Raw genomic sequence first — 20,311 nt, forward strand, 5'->3', positions numbered from 1 at the left:
GGTCCCTGCCAGCCCAGCCCAGTCTAGGATTCCTGACTGTTCTCATTTGAACAGCACCAAGAGTGGAGGTGAGGAGGAGGAGGCTCCCCTGATGCCTTGCACTTCAGTGCAGGAGGAGCCCGTCCCTGGGACACTGTTTCCCCTGCAGCCCCTTGGCATTTTACCTGCAGCAGCTCCTTGGCAGACCAGCGCCACGCCTCGTCTCTCTGCAGGCAGCAGCTCAGGAAGTCACGCAGCAAAGGGGAGAGGAGCTTGGGCTGCTGCAGCTCTGGGATCCCTTTTGTGGCTATCAGGAATCGAGCAGCTTCAGAGTGCTCTAATTACTTCTGTATATAAAAAAACCCTGAGAAAAAGTGTCAGGATACATTTCATGAAACTTCCATGTTTCAGTAGCTATTACTCCTCCTACTCCCATTTTCTTCCTACACAGGGTTTCTTTTGAACTCTGGAAACATTAAAAAGAAAGTATTGCTTGGAGTGAATCTTACTTGCACTTTTAATTCCGTGCAGCAGCAGCTGGTCTCGCCTCCGTTACCTACAAAAACCAAAGTGAATGAGCAAAATACACAGGTACATTCCTTCCCTAATTTAAGAGGTAACATGTAGCATTGTCCAGGATTTTTAGAAGAGAAAGTCATTTAGCCACCCCCTGTGCTTACAAGCCCTTCAGAATAAGTAAACTGAAGTAATCAAGCTAAAGTATGTACCTTGCTGTGCAGGGTGCGAGTTTTCAGCACTGCAGGACCTGACCAAACCCTCCTTTAGCAGTTTGTCAGCTACATTCACAGAACCATTGTCAAACTGTTTCTCCACTGTGACTAAGTTAACATTTCCATTAATCCCTTTCACTGTAATTGTGACATATTGCTTCAATAATAGTTTTTTCAACTTGTCAAGCACTAATGGAGACCACTCAGCTTTCTCTATTCCTGCAAAAAAAGGAAAATCAAGTTTGTTGTATAAATAATTCCTTTAAGCTCTAACTTGAATCGTACGTACATGTTTTGGAAAATATGATGCTAAATTTTCCTAATACAAATAGCTTAAATTCTAGACATGATGAACTAAAATCATGTTTTCTAAACCAGCTTTTACCATGTTTACCAATATACAATTTCAGAAGATCATCATTTTGTTTACCAGTATTAAGGAATGAACACCACCACCTGTTCTGGTGGTATAATTTATAATGTTATTATTATTATGTTATAATTATATGAAATTTATAATGTTCAAGAAAACCAGTCAGGGGTTTTTGGGGTGGGGTTTTTTTTGCTTATTTTGGGGAGGCTTTTTTACCTGCAAGTGAACATGTAACTGTCTGAAAAGGCAGCTTCAAATAGGAATCTGTGATTGGCAGCACCTTTGAAAGGGGTAAAATTTCTGTGCTGCCATAGTCTCCATACAGTACTTTCACTGCAGCTTGGGAAACTTCCTGAACAACAGCCCTGTACCAATTGCCATTGCCTGAAAAGATTGGGACAAGAATGGTCATGTCTGAAGAATCATCTTATAAACACAGTTTATCCTGAGAATAAGAAACCATAGAGTTTTCCAGAAATTTTTAAATACTGTGGTGGATATATAAAAGGCCAATTGACAAGAAGCACAGTTAAGAGATCCATAAGCACTTTCAAGTTGTTTTTCCTTTGTCTAAAGCAAAAATGAAAGCTGTGTTTTACACTGGCCAAGGAAATGGAAGGACAAACGATTGTCTCACCTGAAAACTGAGCACAACAGGCTTCACCCAGTTTTGGTAGGAAGGGCTCTTTGTTACAAGATCTACAATAGTCTTCCAGTGAAATCAGCTCCTTAAGGAGCTTCTTTTGACCTAGAGAAAAAACCCACATTCACTAACCACATCTCAGTACAATGAAGAGCATACTTAAGCCCCCCTGCTCCCACCTTTGATATAAAATATAAATTTTTTATATTTTCTTCCTGCCCAAGATACATTTCCACACGGTTCAGTTCACCACACACATTCATTTTATTAACTAGCTTGTAACAGTGACTTCTTACTGCTACTAGGAGCAATGAACACTTTTTCTTACCTTTATTTGGAGCTGGTACAGCATAGAACAAATTTGGGCTTACAACTTCTGTTACCCAGACAGACATGGTTTCATCTACAGCCAATTCAATTGACTTCCAGTGCCCAACTGAGGTTGCTAATAGAAATAGCAAGAAAATGCAGTGTTATCACTGTCCACCAAGCATACATACATTTTAAGGAAGTGTTATTTGATATTTAGAATAAGTTTTTCAATTTCAGACACAAATACATTATCTTCCCTTCAGGAAGACAAATCTAAACCAAGATAAATTATCCTAACTTTGCTGCTCATAAACTGTTGGCATATAAAAATAGCTCAAGTAAAAAACACCTCAGAAAAAATAAGATCCTGAAAAGCAAACATGAGAAAAGGTTCAGTCATAGAAAACTTCTAATTCTCTGATTCCCACAGAGTCAAACAACCTTCATTTGAGACAAACACAGCTATTTTTACCTTTCTCTTTTTGTCTGTAATGCCACCTGCAGGGCAGCTGGTGTTCAACTGTAAAAACTGACAATATAACCAAAACTATGCATTGATATTAATTGTAGTTAAAAAAGAAAATAACAGTTAAAGGCTGGAATACTGAAAATTCTTTTTAAATGTAAAAGTTAACATTCCTTTAATTAGCTTTTTGGTCAACAGACTTGTCTGGGAACTTATTTTTATCATGTAGAACTTCTTTTACAACCAGATTTTCTGAAGTTAGTATCTCATTGATCGTTTTTGGACAATCTGTGGAATTGTCAGTAAGCACTACACCTGCCCCATCCTCAGAAATAGAAGTTACTGTGGCTTGAAGCTCTAAGCCTGAAGTGTACATATGAAATCTTTTTGTAGCTTCTGGATTCCATTTGCTATTTCCAGGCTTTATACCTAGGAAGTAAAATAACTGTTAAAATATCTCCCTTCATTAATATTAATTTTCCTCAGCATTATAATTTCCTTTAAAAAATTTCTTTAGAGCATACCCTGAAATATCAAGGCCACTTTTACTACCCTAGGGCAACACATTGTCCTTCATCCTGTTAACTGCTCTCCCTCCTCCTCCTTTTTTCTAAATGCCAACATTTCCTCAGGACTCCAAAGTTTCATCCTCTATATTTTATGATTTAACCAAGTAAATCCTTAGCACAAACAACACCAGTAAAACTGTTTTTGAATCAGTATAATCAGACCTTTTTATCAAAGAAGCAGACAAAACCTATGTGTTTTAAGAGTGGGTGGGTGGGGGAACTGCAAAAGACACTTGAACAAAATGAGGTTTTGAGCTTATTCCTATTTCCACATTTTTCATTTTTAAACCAAGCAGACTACATCAGAAAGAAAGAAAAATTCTGCAGAATTTTGAATGGTGTGGAAAAGGAATTTGCAGAGCATTGAGAAACAGCCAAATACAAGTACAAATACAAGTACAGTGCCAAATGAAAGAGAACTGAAAGGCCAACTTGCTTCATTAAAACAGATTAGCTCCCTTGCCTTCAAAAATTTTGAGAAGTAAAGTTGAACAAAAGCACATTTACTCCTAGCAGGGCAACAACCAAAAACCAGAAAGCACTACAGGATGACGCAGTGCTAAACAAGCACCCTTTGACCAGTGAAGCAGTAAGTGAAATCCATGGAGATCACTCCAGAGAACTGGCAGGAGTTCAGAGAAGTGAAAGCAAACAAACAAATCCAAAACTACAGAATTACAGAGCTCTGCAGAGTATTCCCTGTCACCACCTCCTTCCCCCAAAGCAGCAAGTCTCTAAAAGCAAGAGCCCTTGTAAGAGAAAGTTCACAGGATTCACCTGAGAGCCAGCATTTAATGGCTTGAAATGGAAGTTTCAGGAACGAGGATGAGATCAGGCGGATATTATCCAGTAGTACCTCCTCAGTATTGCCATAGTCCACAAAGCTCACTCGAACACTCCCATCTGAAGTGACATCTTGCACCACCCCACGGTACCAGTTACCATCCTCTAATTTTAGAAAAGATTAAAGAAAAGATTAATAATTACTTCACAAATTTGCTAAGTTTACCAGCCTTCACTTGTTAGTAAATAAAAAAAATTCTTTGCTGTCCTCTGCCAATGTAAACTATCAGCTAATTTTTCATGCTCACCCTATAAAAACAAAAGCATTTTAAGTCTGTTACTTGCCAGAGTAGAAAGCACAGCAAAGGTCTCCAATCTCAGGCTCAAAAACATCTGGAGGTGTTTTCTGACAGTATTCAGACAACGATTTGTTAAGTGAGTTTAGAGCAAGTAACTCTGAAAAAACAAGATGAGATCAGTGAAATGAGCTGACTTAAATTTTATCAATGCTGTTCACTCTACAGTTTCCTTGTTAACTTTCAAATGCATTCCTTGACTATGTAAGCCAATGAACAAACATCCCTGACTTTTTAAGAGCTACCCCATATTTTTTGTTTGAATGACTTTAGCTCCCTCTTCAGCCACTGAATTTTGTCACATTCCTTTTCTAGCACTTAAAAGGCCAGTGGCAATCAGAAGTCTTTATATAGGCTTCTGATAGAGAAACAAGATTCCTTTTTAACTAATCCAATAGGAAGTCACATCTCAATGGCTGCACTTTCATTATTAGATCTCTAAGTTTTTATAAATTACAAGAGCGTACTAGAAGAGAGCTCCAGTAAACACTGTCTTGGCACAGGGAACATTTCTCTTACTTGCTTTTATTAACAGAATCAAGAAATCATGAAGGGTGGAAAAGACCTTCAAGATCATTTAGTCCAACCATTAAGCCAGCACCACCATTATCACCCCTAAGTACCATATCCAGATGCCTCTTGCACACTTCCAGAGGCAAGAACTCTACCACCTTCCTGGAAAACTTATTCCAATGCCTGGCCACTCTTTCAGTGAAATACAATTTAAGATATCCTTTGGCTAGGTTATGGTAACTCTTTCATTCTCCTCTACTGCTTATCTTCAACATTTTCAGATTTCAATACCATGATCCAATTTCTTTGTCACTCCACTTGTATTCTTAGACAAAAACTCCAGAGGAAAGCCTTCGTGCTGTAAGCTGACTTGACATAGTAGTTCATTAGAACTATAATAAATGACAAATCAGACAGAATTAAGCTGAATAAACTTACCATGGCTGTTTGAAATCTGACAGTAGAATTCTCCAGGATTGTACATTGTACATACTATGACACTGAGTGTTTGGTTAAGAGTTAATTTAATCCACTTGCACATTCCTTTGTTCGTTGTGTCCTCTAGAGAGGACAGAGAAAAGCACAGAATTAAAAGAAATTAAAGTAACTTTTACAGGAAAAAAAAATAATCCCAAATGCTTATTCCCATCCTCGAATTTCTTGTTATAAACTGTCCAACAGACTAATTACCAGTGAGAGCCTCTTTGCAGACTAAAGCCAAGTAAGAAAAGCATGCCAGCTGTTTGATGCATTTCTTCATTATCAAAAAGAGCAAGCCATAGATAAGAGGGAAGAGTAACCACACAGAAAGGTAAAGACTAGCTGGCAGCAGCCTGGGAAAGAGGGACACTGGGGAACCTTGGTTCCTGCAAACTGGGTAGGGAGCATAGAAGAGGGAAACTACTGTCACCAAGGCTACTGGAAACAATCTAAGGAGGAAGAGCAAAAAAGATGACTAGAAAGACTGGTCACAGAAATTTACACTGTATATTATACTCAGGCACCTGAAAGAAGCTTATGGACTTGTGAAGGCTGGACTTGATGAGCCAGACAGAAAAGTTTACTAGACAAGAGCTTGCATTCTCTGTGCCCACTCTAGCAGGAGGTTAAATAATGCCAGTGCAGCAAGATGTGTTCATATTCACCATGGGCTTGCTCATCATCACTCCCTCTGGCTGCTGGTAGGGCCATGCTCAGTTTCTCAGCTGCCCAGCTTTCCTTGATGAGAAGGCTTGATATATTTACTGCTGGGGTACCTGATGCATCTGTAAGCTCCACCACAGATCCAGAACTCTCTTTATCCACTACTTTTACTGTCAACACTTTGTCTTTCACCAGCCTTTTCATGTAAGAAATACCTTCTGAGGTCCATGATCCCAAGGGTGGCTTTACATCTAGAAAGTCGCATAGTATGGAAAGGTTTGAGGTCAGTCCAACTCTCATCAATGTGTGGACAGGTACAACAACTGCAAGTACATTCTGAAATATTTGCCGCATCTCGTAGATATGCCATAAAAGTTAAGAATTCTGGAAATAATGCCTACCATTACCTCCATCCTTCCCCATGTTTCAATGTGAGATAACTACAGGTGTGATGGTTATGTAATACCACTTGTTGTTCCCCTGTCTAGTTTGAAACTTTCATACCTGCCAGGCTACATCTTATGGCTTGAGCTGGCAAGTCCATTAAGATTGGAATTATAGGATGAAGTCTGGTCAGTGGAAGAGAGTCAGAATTACCATAATCCATATAGTCCACTAAAACTGTGTCTTCAGAAGCATAAGCTGTAACAGCAGCACGATACCAAAGGTTGTCTTCTAGAAAGGAAGATACGGATGTAATGTCTGAGAACACAATTTTACTTTTTTTGACAGGCCAATATAAAAATACATCCATCCCAGAACAGCTCAGGACTACCAGGTGTTGGCTAAGTAGCATTTTGAGAAGCAGTCTATCAGAGCAGCATCATTACATATAATCCCATTTGTTCTGTGCTTCTTTTGGGGACTGAAATGTCAAAGATATACTTATTTCCAACCCTGGGGAAATAGTACTTAGCAACATAAAAACCACAAATTTTCCATTCTATTCTAAATAATCTGAATCCAGTATTAAGAGTTTGCTCAATAAAGGGACATTTTAAATTTGGTACTTTACAGATATCGTTTTTAAATCACTACCAAGCATTATCCACAGCCAAAAACCAAAACCAAAAAACTCTATATGAAACATTTCTGAACATAATTACAAAATGCATCTTTTTGGTAATAAATTTAAGTGACATAACTTAGTATTTGCACTCCATTTTTACCTGTGAACTGGGCACAGCACACATTGCCAGCAGCAGGACGGAAAGATGGACTACTGGGAAATTTGTCACAGTATTCATTAAGAGATGCTTCAAGCTCAGCAAGTTGACCTGATGTTAAAACACATAGGGTTTGGAACACAGCCTGTCTTGCAATCATTATAAAATAATTAAGCTCAAAGCCTGGAAGAACATCTTGTAATCTAATGGAGATTATTTCAAATGTTTAGCATTGATCAGACTAGGGCTCCTCAATCATTAACATCCAAGAGAGAGCCCTCATGTGTGTCAGGGAACAGACAGGGAAAACCAGTGATGGATTTTTTCAGCAAAGTGACAAAGTTGATGCCAGTGCAAATTGAAAGCAAGCTAGTGGAGGCATGCCAAGAAGAAACCAAGGAAGACAGCTCTTCCAACAACAGGCAGATGATGAGGTAGGCCACTTCTTCCCAAAGGACACAATTTGCTACTGATTACCCAGAATTAAAAGGCTGCACATGGACACAGATGAAAAAATCACCTTCCTCCAGCCACTGCGTACCAAAGAGAAAAATGCCATACTAGGAATTCTACATCCCATTTCTAGCCCATCACTTACGGGCATTTTGCATCCGCTGACAAAAAAAGGCGTCAGGAGTTTTAATGTGAGAAACCACACCAGAAAATTCATCTCTGATACTTAAAGAGACAAACTTGGCAACTGAATCAGCACAGTGAGAGGAGTCTTCATCCTCGGGGAATTTTTTTGCACTTTCCTTTGAATGGTTTTCTGATACTGCACATAAAAAAGAAAAAAAGGTTGCCAATCAAAAGCTAGCTGACTTTGAAAATATAAACATACTGGAATAGTTTATTCTTTCTATTGATACTTTGGATTTTGATAGCTCCTGTCCTATTATGAAATTAATGCTCACATAATAACCACTACACAAATGTTATGTACTATATAAATATATATGAGCTAATGCCAGTAGTGACCTGAAGGAAGCTCCATTAGCCAACATTTTTAAGTCTGAAGTGATGCTAGTGAGCAGCTAGAATATTATGCAGCCCAGAAGGACTTAAAATTCCCCAAGTTCAGTTTGATTTGCTTGCTTACCGTTTGGAGAGTCTCCTTTGGCATCACATCCTGAAGTTAAAGGAGGCTTCATTTCTAAGGGAACTTTATTTAGGCAGTCTTCTAAAATACAGATACAAGAATAAATGATTTATCATACAAAATAGCCATCAGCTAGTTTCACTTCAGAACCACCCCCTGAGCCAGATCTATATCCCTATCACAAGGTGAGCATGTTCTACTTATTTGTTCAGCACTTAGTGTTTAAAATGCAAAACAAAGGTAATTTCAGAGCAGCTCAACTACTTGAGTTCTCTGAGCACATTCACAGCTCCAAGACTGTCTGACTTCATAAAATGAGCAAAGCAGTAACAATCAACATTTACCTGCAGCCCCTAAAGACTGTGGGCTGAAAAACTGATCATAGCTTTTCAGACACAAGGATTCGTAACTTACCTCATTATTTACAATACTGAGTACGGAATGATTTAGTTGAGATGTCTTTGTAAATTCGGGTTTCTCAGCTATTACATACTCCATACCTGATGCATGAAGCCGTAGTCCTAACTTTCAATACCATTATGTTGCTTTGATTTTTTTAGTTTTCTGATGTTTGCATTTTTGTAGTGGAGTTTCTCACGTTTCATGTAAGCTTAGCAAGGTATTTCAGGCACTGACATTTTATGGAAAGGTGAAATAAAGTAGAATTGAAAAAAAAAAGTCAAGGGAGTGGTTGGGAAAGGGACAAGAGGGAGGAGGGCAAAAGAAAAAGCACTCATCTTTTACAGGTGTTGGGGAGGGCTGTTTATTGTGGTAGGATTTTTACCCACACAATCAAGCACTTACGAGAATCTGGAAGAACATCATCTACAGCAAAACTCAACCTCACTTCCTCCTGTAATATATCAACACCAGTTAGTGAATAGCGCTTTCTCATGAGCTGTGGAAAAAAAAGCTGGCAATGCCTACATCACATCCTTCTCCTTTTGGAACATAATGGGAAAAGAAACACTTAATGGACTGGAAATAATTATAATTGGAACAAGAGGGGATAGTAGATTATTTCCCCCTAAGTGACTAAATAATTAAGGCCTTCAGAAATATTGCCTTGCATATTAAAGCTGCTTCAAGTGGGGCTTGAAGTGCAATCAATTCAACTACCTTCCGCACTCTCTTCCAAAGAACTGGCAAATTAAGGTAAAAATAAAGAATCCCCAGAAGCTGAACTACCCTATTTAAAACAAGTACAAGTTATGTTTAATATGAAGCTGTTCAGCTGTAGCTCCTTAGAGTAAGGAAGTTCAAGAAACTCTGCAAAGATACACTGAACATCAATGAAGAACAAGACTCACACATTCTCCTGGAGACTCACACATTCACCTCCTCACACCTGTTTTACAGGACAACTCAGCTAAAATTCCTAGTTATAACACTCTCATAAATGAGAAGAAAAGAATTCCACCTGCTTTCCTGTAACCTTAACACCCCAGAGTAGATTAGAGCTGCTGCTTTATCTGCTGGCATCCATTTTTAAAAAGTCTAATTTAATGTAACGCACCTTAATATCATTCAACATGCAATCTGAGCTCTCTTCTACAGAACTTTTGAGAGCTTCAAAAGGTGAACAAGATAAAAAAGCCCCTTTCATTCTTTGAAAATAAAGTGACTGCAAATTTTTTATTCATATTGTGCAACCATTTGGTAAAAGGGCCCTCACCATCAGTTGATCAGTTTCATTAGAACCCAGTCACAAGCACACACACAACAGGAACTAACAGGATGAGCTAACAGAAGTCCCATGACATGTAGCTTCCTTTCTAAATTCCTTCAAAAAGTTAAACAGATGAATAAGCTACTTCAAAGAAGTACATGACAAAGGAGTTCTACAGGCTAGTTGGAGGTTTGCAAACTTATTCACCTTCATAGATGTGATCCCAAGAAAACACAAAGAAAAATCAAATCCTGCAGAAGAGTTCATAGGAAAACTGGAAGAAATGTTTGGCTCAAAGTAAGATCAAGAGATTTCAACACATTACAAAGGAGAACTGTGTCATCTAGTTCCTTCCACAGCAAAGAACAACAGCTTACCTGCATCTGTTACTGTAAAATACATTAAATGTATTTCTCTAATAAATGTCCAAGGCTCTAGGTCAGCTCATGATTTTGTCACAGAAACAAGACACCAGAAGTTTTCTGAATTGGACACAATACATCTGTATTCTAAGTGCTTCTAAGAGCTCTAGAAGTAACAATTTTCTGACTGCGTCCCCCAGTAAATTTTCGTTTGAAGCACTGATCTTTCTAAAAGGAGGAACTTGTTCATTTCCCATACAGGTTAAATGAAGCACACTGTCACTCACTCACAGCAGATCCATTCAAGACATAGTCAAAATCGTATTCCATACCTTAAGACAAACTTCTGTCTTGGATTTGCTATTACTTAAACTGTAATCAAAGAAAAACATGTCAACTTGAAGAACCAAAGACTGACAAGTAGCATTAATAATACAATCTACTTGCAAACAGATAAAAGGCTGTGTTGATAGTATGTGATTTTTGCCACCCCTTATTCCTCATTCACTATAATGCAGAATTACAAATAAGGTAATATGTAATAATGACAGGCATAAGATAATGCAGTTCTAGCCTAAGAATAAGCAGGACATTTTACTGTAACAGTGCCTTCCCATGGTCATTTATGTTGTAGTGGGAAGGACGTGGTCTTTCTGTGCAGATTATTTGGCAGAATTTCCAACAAACTTACTTCTGTTTAATGGGATCACAAACTACTCTGTGTGTTGGCCAGTCTTTTTTCTGACAATCTGCAGAGCAATAGTATGTTTGCAGATACTGTGAACATCTGAACTTCCCTAGAACAAACAAAAAAGATGAGAAGTCTGAGCAAAACACGTGTTGGAAGGAACAACTGTTTAAATAACTGCTTTACAAAAACAACTTCCCTGCAATTCTAAGCAAATAAAAATAGGCATTTGTATTCACATACAGCTATCAGACATTGTTGCCCCAAATGTCCCAAATTCCTTCTACTTCTTTTTTCAAGGAAAAAACCCCACCACTTTTGATAAGGAAATGCTGTCTTCTGCTTGTCAGTTCTGTTACTCCAACTATGTTCTGAACAGTCTGTACTTGTGTCTGAGAGTTAAAAATATACAGCCATTTAAAGACATTCCTGAGCAAACCTGATCTAGTTTCACTGATAAATGTACAGTATGTCACAGACTACAGGACAGCACTTACCAAACAGACCACGACGACGGCAAGTGCCCCCTTTACGGGGTGGTACTAATAAACTCAAGAAACTCTTATCACAGCGAACAGAAAAGGCACCCTTGGAATATTGCCATTTCTTTGGCTTCCCATTTATCCAATTAGAATGTGACACCTGTGGAAGAAAAACACAAGTCATTCTTACTGGAAAGAAGCTGCCCGTTGGGGTAGAAATATTCTAATACACAAAAATATGACAACAAAAGGAGACAAAACTTCTAAGTTCTAGAAGGAGAAATACATGCTGGTAATTCCTTCTATCTAGAAATGCTCAGAACACTTGGGGCAACTATAAAGTGAAATAACTCACAGTATTTTCTTTATCAGATGCAGCTATGCAGTTCTCTCTACCAGTTCTGTCTTCCATAGAACTTCCTAGAAGCAGAAGTATTTGCAAAAGGGATCTGATTAACAACGCTAACACATGCCTATGTTAAGGAATATTTGCAGGAAGAAACAAGGCTCTTGGCTACTCCTACTATTCTGCCAGCCCATTTGAGTGAATGGAGATGCCTGGACCATGACATACTCTGGAAGTCACTTGTTTTCATTCTGATACCACATTTGTTCAGTAATGCAATCAGTGGTATTACTAAAACAACAGTTTCACCTTTTGTGCTTATCACTCAAGACTGAGAAACAAAACACTCTGAAAGCAGAGATTCTGACTTTCCAGTGAGTGCCTTATAAACCCTCTGACTTTTTCTTTACCAAACAATTTTTAGGAGACATTCAGCTAAGCCTGCATATCAGTATAGTAGGAACTCTCTTTATAAATGGGCAACTCATCCAGCTACAAAGAATTTGTTTCTGTTCTAGGCTACACATGCCATTCACATCTTGTCCCAGCCTGGCAGGCCTGTCGAAGGTCTCCACTGAGACAGCACAAAGCTTACATGGCCTTTTTTTTCCCCACCTGGAAGCAAGTTAATCCTGTAAACTCTGCCTGAACTACAACTCTTGTCTGACATGAAATCAAACTCCATGAGCTCTCCAGACCTAAGGTGTTTTTACATAAAGCTAGTTCAGATCTCCCAAAGTGAAGCCTTCCCCTCTCCCCAGCTTGGAGTAAGAGACCATGGATCAGACAGTACTGAGGCACTTAAGAAGCAAGAAACATTGCTGAAGGAACTCCAACTCCCACATATCAGTCCAAATTCCCTAACACTTCAATTATCCTGGTGGGTTTTTTTAGTTTCTGAGACATTTCAGCAGGCAGAAGTTTGGATAATTAGTAGCTGTATTTATAAGCTATACTCATACTAATGATGTGCATCAATAATAAAGCATATACACAATCACAGAAGAATAAAATCAAGATACCTCTGTCAAGCTTAGGACAAAGTCTCTCGTTATTGCACTTGTGCTGCTGTTAAAACTTTCTGTACTGTTTCTACATTTGCCAAAAACACCCTCTACTGTTTGCTTACAAAATATTGGATTTTGTTAGATATTTCAGAAACTCAGCCTCAAAACTAAAAGTTTTCAACAGTAAGTTTGTACCTGTGACCCTGCTGCTTAAATCTGCATCTGCAACTTCATTATGTTGAAGATTAAGTGGTTCTGCCATCATGTAAAGGTTACCATTAGAGTATAACCAAAGGTGGCTGTCAGCCAGGTAACTGCAAAAGCATGGATTTAAAGATTAATTCAGGTAGGCACACAAATGAAAGCATTTTTGGGTCATATTCTGAAGATATATTTAAGCATTCACTTTGGAAGGCTAATTCTCTACCATCTATTTCTTCTATTTGCACAGCAAAACACTTTCTGCATTAAAGAACTCAACAATGAATACTGCAGATTGATGAAAATTCCTTTAGGAGAGGATCACACTGACAAACGGGAGTGACCATCAACACCTGCAGGCGAAGCTCGCTGTGTCACTGGAGGAGACACCTCGCTGTGCTTCTGTTAAAGAAGTTTTTAGTAACGAAAAGCACAGGCTGCACTCCTGGGCTCCTCATGCCCGGGAGCCTGAGGGGAGGCACTGCCCGAGGGGAAGCAGTGCCCTGGGCTCTGCTGAAAGGTGTCTTCAGCACCTGCCTTCCAAATGCTAAGACGCAATATAATTGTTTTAAGTGAAAAGTATAGGAGAAAACAAACCAAAACGAAGCTGCTAATAAAGCAGAGTAGTCTTCGAAGCGACGCTGCGAACCAACTCCACCAGTAACGCGCTTTCAACAACGGCAACTAATTAAACAGGTGCTATTAAAATTAAGTCATTTTGAATAACTCAGAATAAAATTAGACAGCCCCATCCCACGGCCTCCAGCCAAGCTCGCAGCCACCGCGCCACCTCCGGCCCTCTCTCCCTTCAGCAAAGCGCACACCCCGGGCCGGCCCCGGCTCCTTTCCCGGGGGAAAGCGAAGAGACCACCGCACGCCCCTCTCTCCCCGCAGAGCAGCGCTCACCCCGGGCCGGCCCCTGCCCCTGTATCCCCGCAGAGCAGCGCTCACCCCGGGCCGGCCCCTGCCCCTGTATCCCCGCAGAGCAGCGCTCACCCCGGGCCGGCCCCTGCCCCTGTATCCCCGCAGAGCAGCGCTCACCCCGGGCCGGCCCCTGCCCCTGTATCCCCGCAGAGCAGCGCTCACCCCGGGCCGGCCCCTGCCCCTGTATCCCCGCAGAGCAGCGCTCACCCCGGGCCGGCCCCTGCCCCTGTATCCCCGCAGAGCAGCGCTCACCCCGGGCCGGCCCCTGCCCCTGTATCCCCGCAGAGCAGCGCTCACCCCGGGCCGGCCCCTGCCCCTGTATCCCCGCAGAGCAGCGCTCACCCCGGGCCGGCCCCTGCCCCTGTATCCCCGCAGAGCAGCGCTCACCCCGGGCCGGCCCCTGCCCCTGTATCCCCGCAGAGCAGCGCTCACCCCGGGCCGGCCCCTGCCCCTGTATCCCGGCAGAGCAGCGCTCACCCCGGTCTCCTCCCCGCCGTCCGCGCCGCCCCACGCGGGCAGCAGGGCCGGCCGCTCACTCGAGGCGCACGGGCGGGAAGAGAGGAAGCAGCCGCCCCCGGAGGCCAGGCCCGTCTCCAGCCGGGGCCGGCGGGTCCGGGCCGCCCATCCCGCCCCGCCCAGGCGGGACCCCGACCCTCAGGGGCGGAGCGGGGCGTGTGCTGGCCGGCCGCTCGCTGCGCCGCCATCGCGGCCCGGGAGGAGGGAGGAAGGTCGGAGGGGTCTTCTACTAATCCAGGTTACTTCAAGCTCCGTTCGGCCTGGCCTTGAGCCCTTCCAGGAATGGGGCATCCACAACTTCTCTAGGCAACCTGTGCCAGCACTTCGCAAAGGGTTTCTTCCCAATATCTAATCTAAACCCGTCCTCTCTCAGTTTGAAGCCATTTTCCCGAGTCCGATCGCAACATGCCCTTGTAAAAAGTCCCTCTTCAACTCTCTTGTACCTTTAGGTACTGGAAGGTGCTCTGAGGTCTCCCCAGAGACTTCTCCAGGATGAACAACTCCAGTTCCCAGCCTGACCCTATAGCTGAGGCGCTCCAGGCCTCTGAGCATTCTTGTGGGCATAATTACCCACAGCTGAACCAGTAACACAAGTTTATTTCATACAAGTTCAGGAAATGGCTGTGGGAGCTATGCAAAAAGCTGAGATTTGATACATAAAATTGATGCATTTGTATTTTAAAGTATTTGAATTTTGCCCTGCAGCCGAGAACGTACATCACTTCATCTCCCATTTCCAACCTATTCTCATTTTCCTTTGTCCTTTTTTCCTCTTTCTCTTCTGTACAAGGTGTTTTTCCCTTTTCTTCAACTTTTGTTTCCCACCTCCATGTCTCTATCTTCATGGGAAAATACACTTCATCCTCAAGACTGCTGCAGGTTTATGCTGCTAGTCAGACGTGATCTCAGGTGTTCCCAATGCCGTGCAATTAAGCTTTCACCAAAAACTAAATTAATCTGATCTATTTTAGTGCCTAAATTGTTGTACTTATTATTGAAGTGCAGAAAATCACTGATGGATTTTATTGTTACATGTTCTGTACAGCAGGGAATAATTATCTCTGTTCACAGAGAAGTAGCTGAAGCACGGCTATTTTGCCTTAAGTCATTTGGCATCTGGCTGTGACAGTGTTTCAGTCTAAATCATCTGTATTTAAGTCTAGGATCCTGTCTGCTAAACTAAGCATTCTCAAAAGTGAAAAACACATCTGAGGACTGCTGAGTTTTCTCTCAGTGCTTTAGATACCACCTACTAAAGTCAGAGGAAAGGCTTCTCCTGGCTTACATGAACCTCCAGCCCCTAGCTCTAGCCTGAGCAGAAGCTGGGTGGATCAGAGGCTGCTCTTACAAGGAGAAGGAAAATTAGGTGGGATTTGGTGGGATGTGGTGGGATTTCAAGAAATCCACTTGCCAAAGCACTCAGCATTGCATATCAGAGTAGGCACACTTGTTATGTGGGAGATTGCGAGGAGACAGGGCAATCATGATCATACCGCCTTCATCATCTCCCTGCCCCTTGTCCCTCTGTCCCTAGGATTAGCCCAGTAATCTTCATGCCTAGGAGGAACTAAGAAATAAGGCACTAAGAAGTACTTCTCTGTCATTCAAATCTCTTTTAAAAAAATAAATTAAAAAAATTTAGGCTTTCTTGTAGCTTAAAACATCTAGACGAGGTGACCCAGCACCCTGTCCAGCTGAATCTTAAAATTACCCAGTGCTGGGGAATCCACCACTTTCTTGGGGAGATTTTTCCAATGGCTGATTTTTCCTATTGCGAAGCATTTTACTCCTGTGTCTAACTGGAATCTCCCCAGAAGTGATTTGAATCCATTATCCTTTGTCTTTTCCATGGGAGTCCATATAAAAAAAAGGATTTTCCACCTTCTCTGTAGCCACCCTTTAAATACTGGGATGTGGTGCTAAAGCTTTCCCTGAGCCTTCTCTTCTGACAGCTGAGCAAGAACATTTCTCTCAGCTGTTCTTTCTATGTCAAGCTTCTCAAACCTTGATGTTCTTATTTTTGGCTCCTTTTGGGCCAAATTTTGGACATTTTTGACATTTTTGATCTTTTTTATCATTTTGGGTGGTTTTGGCTCCTTTTGGGTCAATTTTGGACAATTTTGACTCATTTTTGAATATTTTTGGGTCATTTTTCGGCCATTTTGGGTCAATTTTGGGTCAATTTTGAACGACTTTGTGTCTTTTCATCATTTTTGGTACATTTTGGTTCATTTTGGGTCAATTTTGGGTCAATTTTGACGATTTCTGTGACTTTTTCTCTCCCCTCCCCTCCTGCCGCAGAGGAGGCGCCGGAGCTGGAGCTGCCCCTCCCCCCACGTGAGGAAATGGGGGGAAATCCCTCAGATTTGGGTAAAAAATGGGGAAATTGGAGAAATTTGGGTGGAAATTTGGGAATTTTCGGGGGGACATGGGAAATTTTAGAGGATTTGGGGTAATTTTGGGAAAAATTGGGGTAAAATTGGAGAAATTTGGAGAAATTTTGGGGGAAAATTGTAAATTTTGGAAAATTTGGGCCAAAAACTGGGAAATTTCTGAAAAATTCTGGAAATTTTGGTGGAAATTTGGAAAATTTGGGGGGAAATGGGAAGTTTTAGAGGATTTTGGGAGCTTTTGGGAAATTTTGGTGGAAATTTGGGAAACTCGGGTCAAAAATGGAGAAATTTGGAAAGGGTTTTTTTGGAAAATAGGGAATTCTGGGAAATTTGGGCCAAAATTTGGGAAATTTGGGTCAAAACTGGTGAAATTTGGGAAAAATTTCAGAAAATTTGGGAAAATTCGGGTCCAAAATTGAGAAAATTTAGGGAAAAATTTGGGGAAAAATCAGGAATTTTGGGGAAAATTTGGGGAATTTTGGGATAATTTGGGGGAATTTTGGTGGTTTTAGGTAATTTGGGGAAATTTTAGGGAAAATTGGGGATTTTTGGGGAAATTTGGAAGATTTGGGAGAATTTTAATAGATTTGGGGAGATTATTTGAGGATTTTTTGGGAATTGGGACATTTTGGGGAAATTTTGGAGATTTTTGGGAAAATTTTGGAACAATTTTGAGGGATTTTGGGAAATTTTCAGGAAAATCGGGAATTTCTGGGGAAATTTGGAGGATTTGGAAGAAATTTTGGAGAATTTTTATGGATTTTGGGAGATTTTTGGGAATTTGGTGAAATTTGGTGATTTGGGGTTTTTTCGGGGATTTTGGGGGAAAATTTTGGGGGATTTCAGGAAAATCAGGAAAATGTCTGGAAATTTGAGGGATTTTGAGAAAATTTTGGGGAAATTTTGGGATTTTTTGGGAATTTTTCGCTAATTCTGCCCCTCCCCCTCCTCAGAGCTTTCGCTGGAGCCGCTGGAGGAGGCGCCCATGTTGAGGCGGGGCCTAAAACGGAAGTGGGAGGAGCCAGAGCTCCAAACGAGACTCGGGGGCGAGGCCAAGACCGAAGATGGGGCGAAATTCCCAAAGAAATCGTAAAAATATTGAGAAATTCTGGAGAGAATGTATAAAATAAAACGGTGAAAAAACCAACATGGCGGCCAACAGCGGGTGGGGCTTAAACCGGAAGAGGGCGGGGCCTAAGCAGAACTCGAGTCGGGGCGGAACCAAAAACCAAAAATGGGGAGAAATTCCAGAAAAAAAATTTGGAAAACTTTAAAGGAAAATTGAGATACAGAAAGAAAAAACCCAAATGGCGGCCGGGTGGGCGGGGCTTAAACCGGAAGTGTGTGTGTGTAAACAAGAAATGGGTGGGCCTTTAAACCGGAAGTGGGCGGAGAAATCCGGACGTTGAGATTCTGGCAATTTTAATTGTCCCTAATGAGTGGGAGGAGCTTCAACAGGAAGTTGGTGGCGTGAAATCCGGACGTGGGCGTGGTTTAAAAAGGACATGACACCGTTTAAACACAAAATGAGCTCAGGGTGAGAATGTCAAGAAGGGGGCGTGTCCTGATGATGTCACGACTTCTCTCCCTCATTACCATCCCGCCCCTTCCGGCCCCGCCCCCCGAGGTCTTTCCAGAAGTTCCGGAGCCACCGACGCTCGATCTCAGCAGGTGAAATCCTGAAATTTTGAGGGCGAAATTTGGGAATTTTGGGAAATTTGTGGGATTTTTGGGGATTGTTCCAAGTTTCTTGGGATTTGGGGGAGAATTTTGGGATTTTCTGGAGATCTTTTGGGAGGGTCGGTGAAAATTTGTTGGAATTTTGTCAAAATTGTTTTAAAATTTGTCCAAAATTCATCAAAATTTTGGGAAAAAATCGGGAAAATTTGGGGGAAAATTGTGAAGAAAAAAATTTGTAGAAATTTGGTAAAAAAATTTAATCAAAATTCTTCAAAAATTCATCCCAAAACCATCAAAAGTTTGGGAAAAATCGGGGAAAAATTCGGGAATTTTTTCCTGATTTTCCAGGAATATTTTAGGGAATGTTTTGTTAAACTTTTTTGGGATGATTTTCGTCAAGTTCAATTCTGGTGTTTTTGGAGAAATTTTTCGCGATTTTTTGAGTCAGAACTTTGGATCAATTTTTAACAAATTTTAAAAAACAAATTATTGAAATTTAATGAAATTTGAATTAAATTTTTATTAAATTTTGGCCAAAATTCCACCAAACTTTGCCTGATTTTCCCGATTTTTTCTATTACAATGTTTTAATTTTGGGGGGAATTTTTGGGAACTTTTGGCAATTTTTTGGGGAATTTTGGGAATTTTTCCCCAAATTTCTCCTCCTCCCCCTCCCAGGCTGCTCCTTGACCACGCCCAGCCCCCGGAAGGGGCGGAGCTTGGCGCCATCCTCAGCCGGATTGGCCATGCCCCCTGGTGGCCGAGCTTGGGTGGGCTTCGGCCACGCCCCTTTCGCCTAAACCACGCCCACTTCCCCTTAAACCATGCTTTAAGCCCCACCTCTTCATTTCCCTCTGCATTATCCCACACCCACTTTACGCCACGCCCACTTGTCATTCAAGCCCCGCCCACTTAAGCCCCGCCCACTTTCCTCAACCCGATTTTACGCCCACTCCCGTTTTGCCACACCCATTTAAGCCCCACCCCTTTACCTTTAAGCCTCGCCTATTTCCACTTTAAGCCCCACTCACACAAGCCCCACCCACTTTTATTATCCCTGCTATAACCCCACCCCTTTAAGCTCCTCCCACTTCACTTCCCACTTATTTTCTGCCCACTGAAGCCCCGCCCCCTTTCCCCCAGACCTCTGTGCCGCCCATTGGCTGCAAGTGGAGCAGCCCCGCCCCTACGGCCCAATCAGCATCAAGCTCCCCCCACGGCGTCAATAAACCACGCCCACATGGCCGGAAATGGAGTTGTGAAGGTTTTATTGGGGATTTGGGGAGGAAACGTGGGAAAAAAAATCGGGAATTTTGGGAGGAAAATTTAGGAATTGGGTGGGAAAATTTGGGGAAGTTTTGGGAGGAAAACTTGGGAATGTTTGGGGAGAAATTTTGGGAATTTGGGGAGGAAAATTTGGGGATTTTTAGGGTGAAATTTGGGAATTCGGGGAAAATTTGGGGTGTTTGGGGGAAATTTGGGAATTTTGGGGAGAAAAGTGAGCTTGGAGAGAAAATTTGGGAGTTTTGGGAGGAAAATCCGAGAATTTTCAGGGATAAATTTGAAAATTTGGGGAAAATTTTGGGAATTCGGGAGAAATTTGGGAGTTTTGGGGGGAAATTTTGGGGAAAAAAGTGAGTTTGGGGAGAAAATTTGGGAGTTTTGGGAGGAAAATATGGGAATTTTCAGGGATAAATTTGGGAATTTGGGGGGAAAATTTGGGAATTCTGGGAAAAAAATTGGGAATTTTGGCAGGAAAATTTGAGGGGAAAATTCTGGGGTTTTTAGGGGGAAATTTGGGAATTTGGGGGGGAAATTTTGGGAGATTTTGGGAGGAAAATTTGGGAATCGGGCAGGAAATTTGGGGAATTTTTTTGACAGAACTTGGAAATTTTGGGGGGATTATTTTT

The 20,311-nt window shown here is 41.6% G+C and overlaps 1 protein-coding gene across 1 annotated transcript; it reads right to left on the reverse strand.

Moving 5' to 3' along the window:
- Window positions 1–395: 395 nt before the first annotated feature.
- LOC136303521 (tudor domain-containing protein 1-like) lies at window positions 396–14,516 on the reverse strand. Its single transcript, XM_066207173.1, has 21 exons — window positions 14,290–14,516; window positions 12,883–13,001; window positions 11,690–11,754; window positions 11,350–11,494; window positions 10,856–10,961; window positions 10,497–10,536; window positions 8,938–8,986; window positions 8,134–8,211; window positions 7,633–7,809; window positions 7,038–7,145; window positions 6,373–6,543; window positions 5,871–6,119; window positions 5,164–5,286; window positions 4,202–4,312; window positions 3,851–4,021; window positions 2,690–2,933; window positions 2,055–2,173; window positions 1,721–1,831; window positions 1,300–1,467; window positions 708–929; window positions 396–535 (listed from the first exon to the last, which is right to left on the reverse strand). The coding sequence occupies exons 1-21, from the start codon at window positions 14,514–14,516 to the stop codon at window positions 423–425; spliced, it is 2,916 nt and encodes a 971-aa protein (XP_066063270.1). The 3' UTR covers window positions 396–422.
- Between the last annotated feature and the right edge of the window lie 5,795 nt (window positions 14,517–20,311).

The sequence above is a fragment of the Chamaea fasciata genome, unplaced genomic scaffold (genome assembly GCF_029207755.1).
Source record: "Chamaea fasciata isolate MVZ Bird 193981 ecotype frontalis unplaced genomic scaffold, bChaFas1.0.hap1 SCAF_36, whole genome shotgun sequence".
Taxonomy (NCBI): domain Eukaryota; kingdom Metazoa; phylum Chordata; class Aves; order Passeriformes; family Sylviidae; genus Chamaea; species Chamaea fasciata.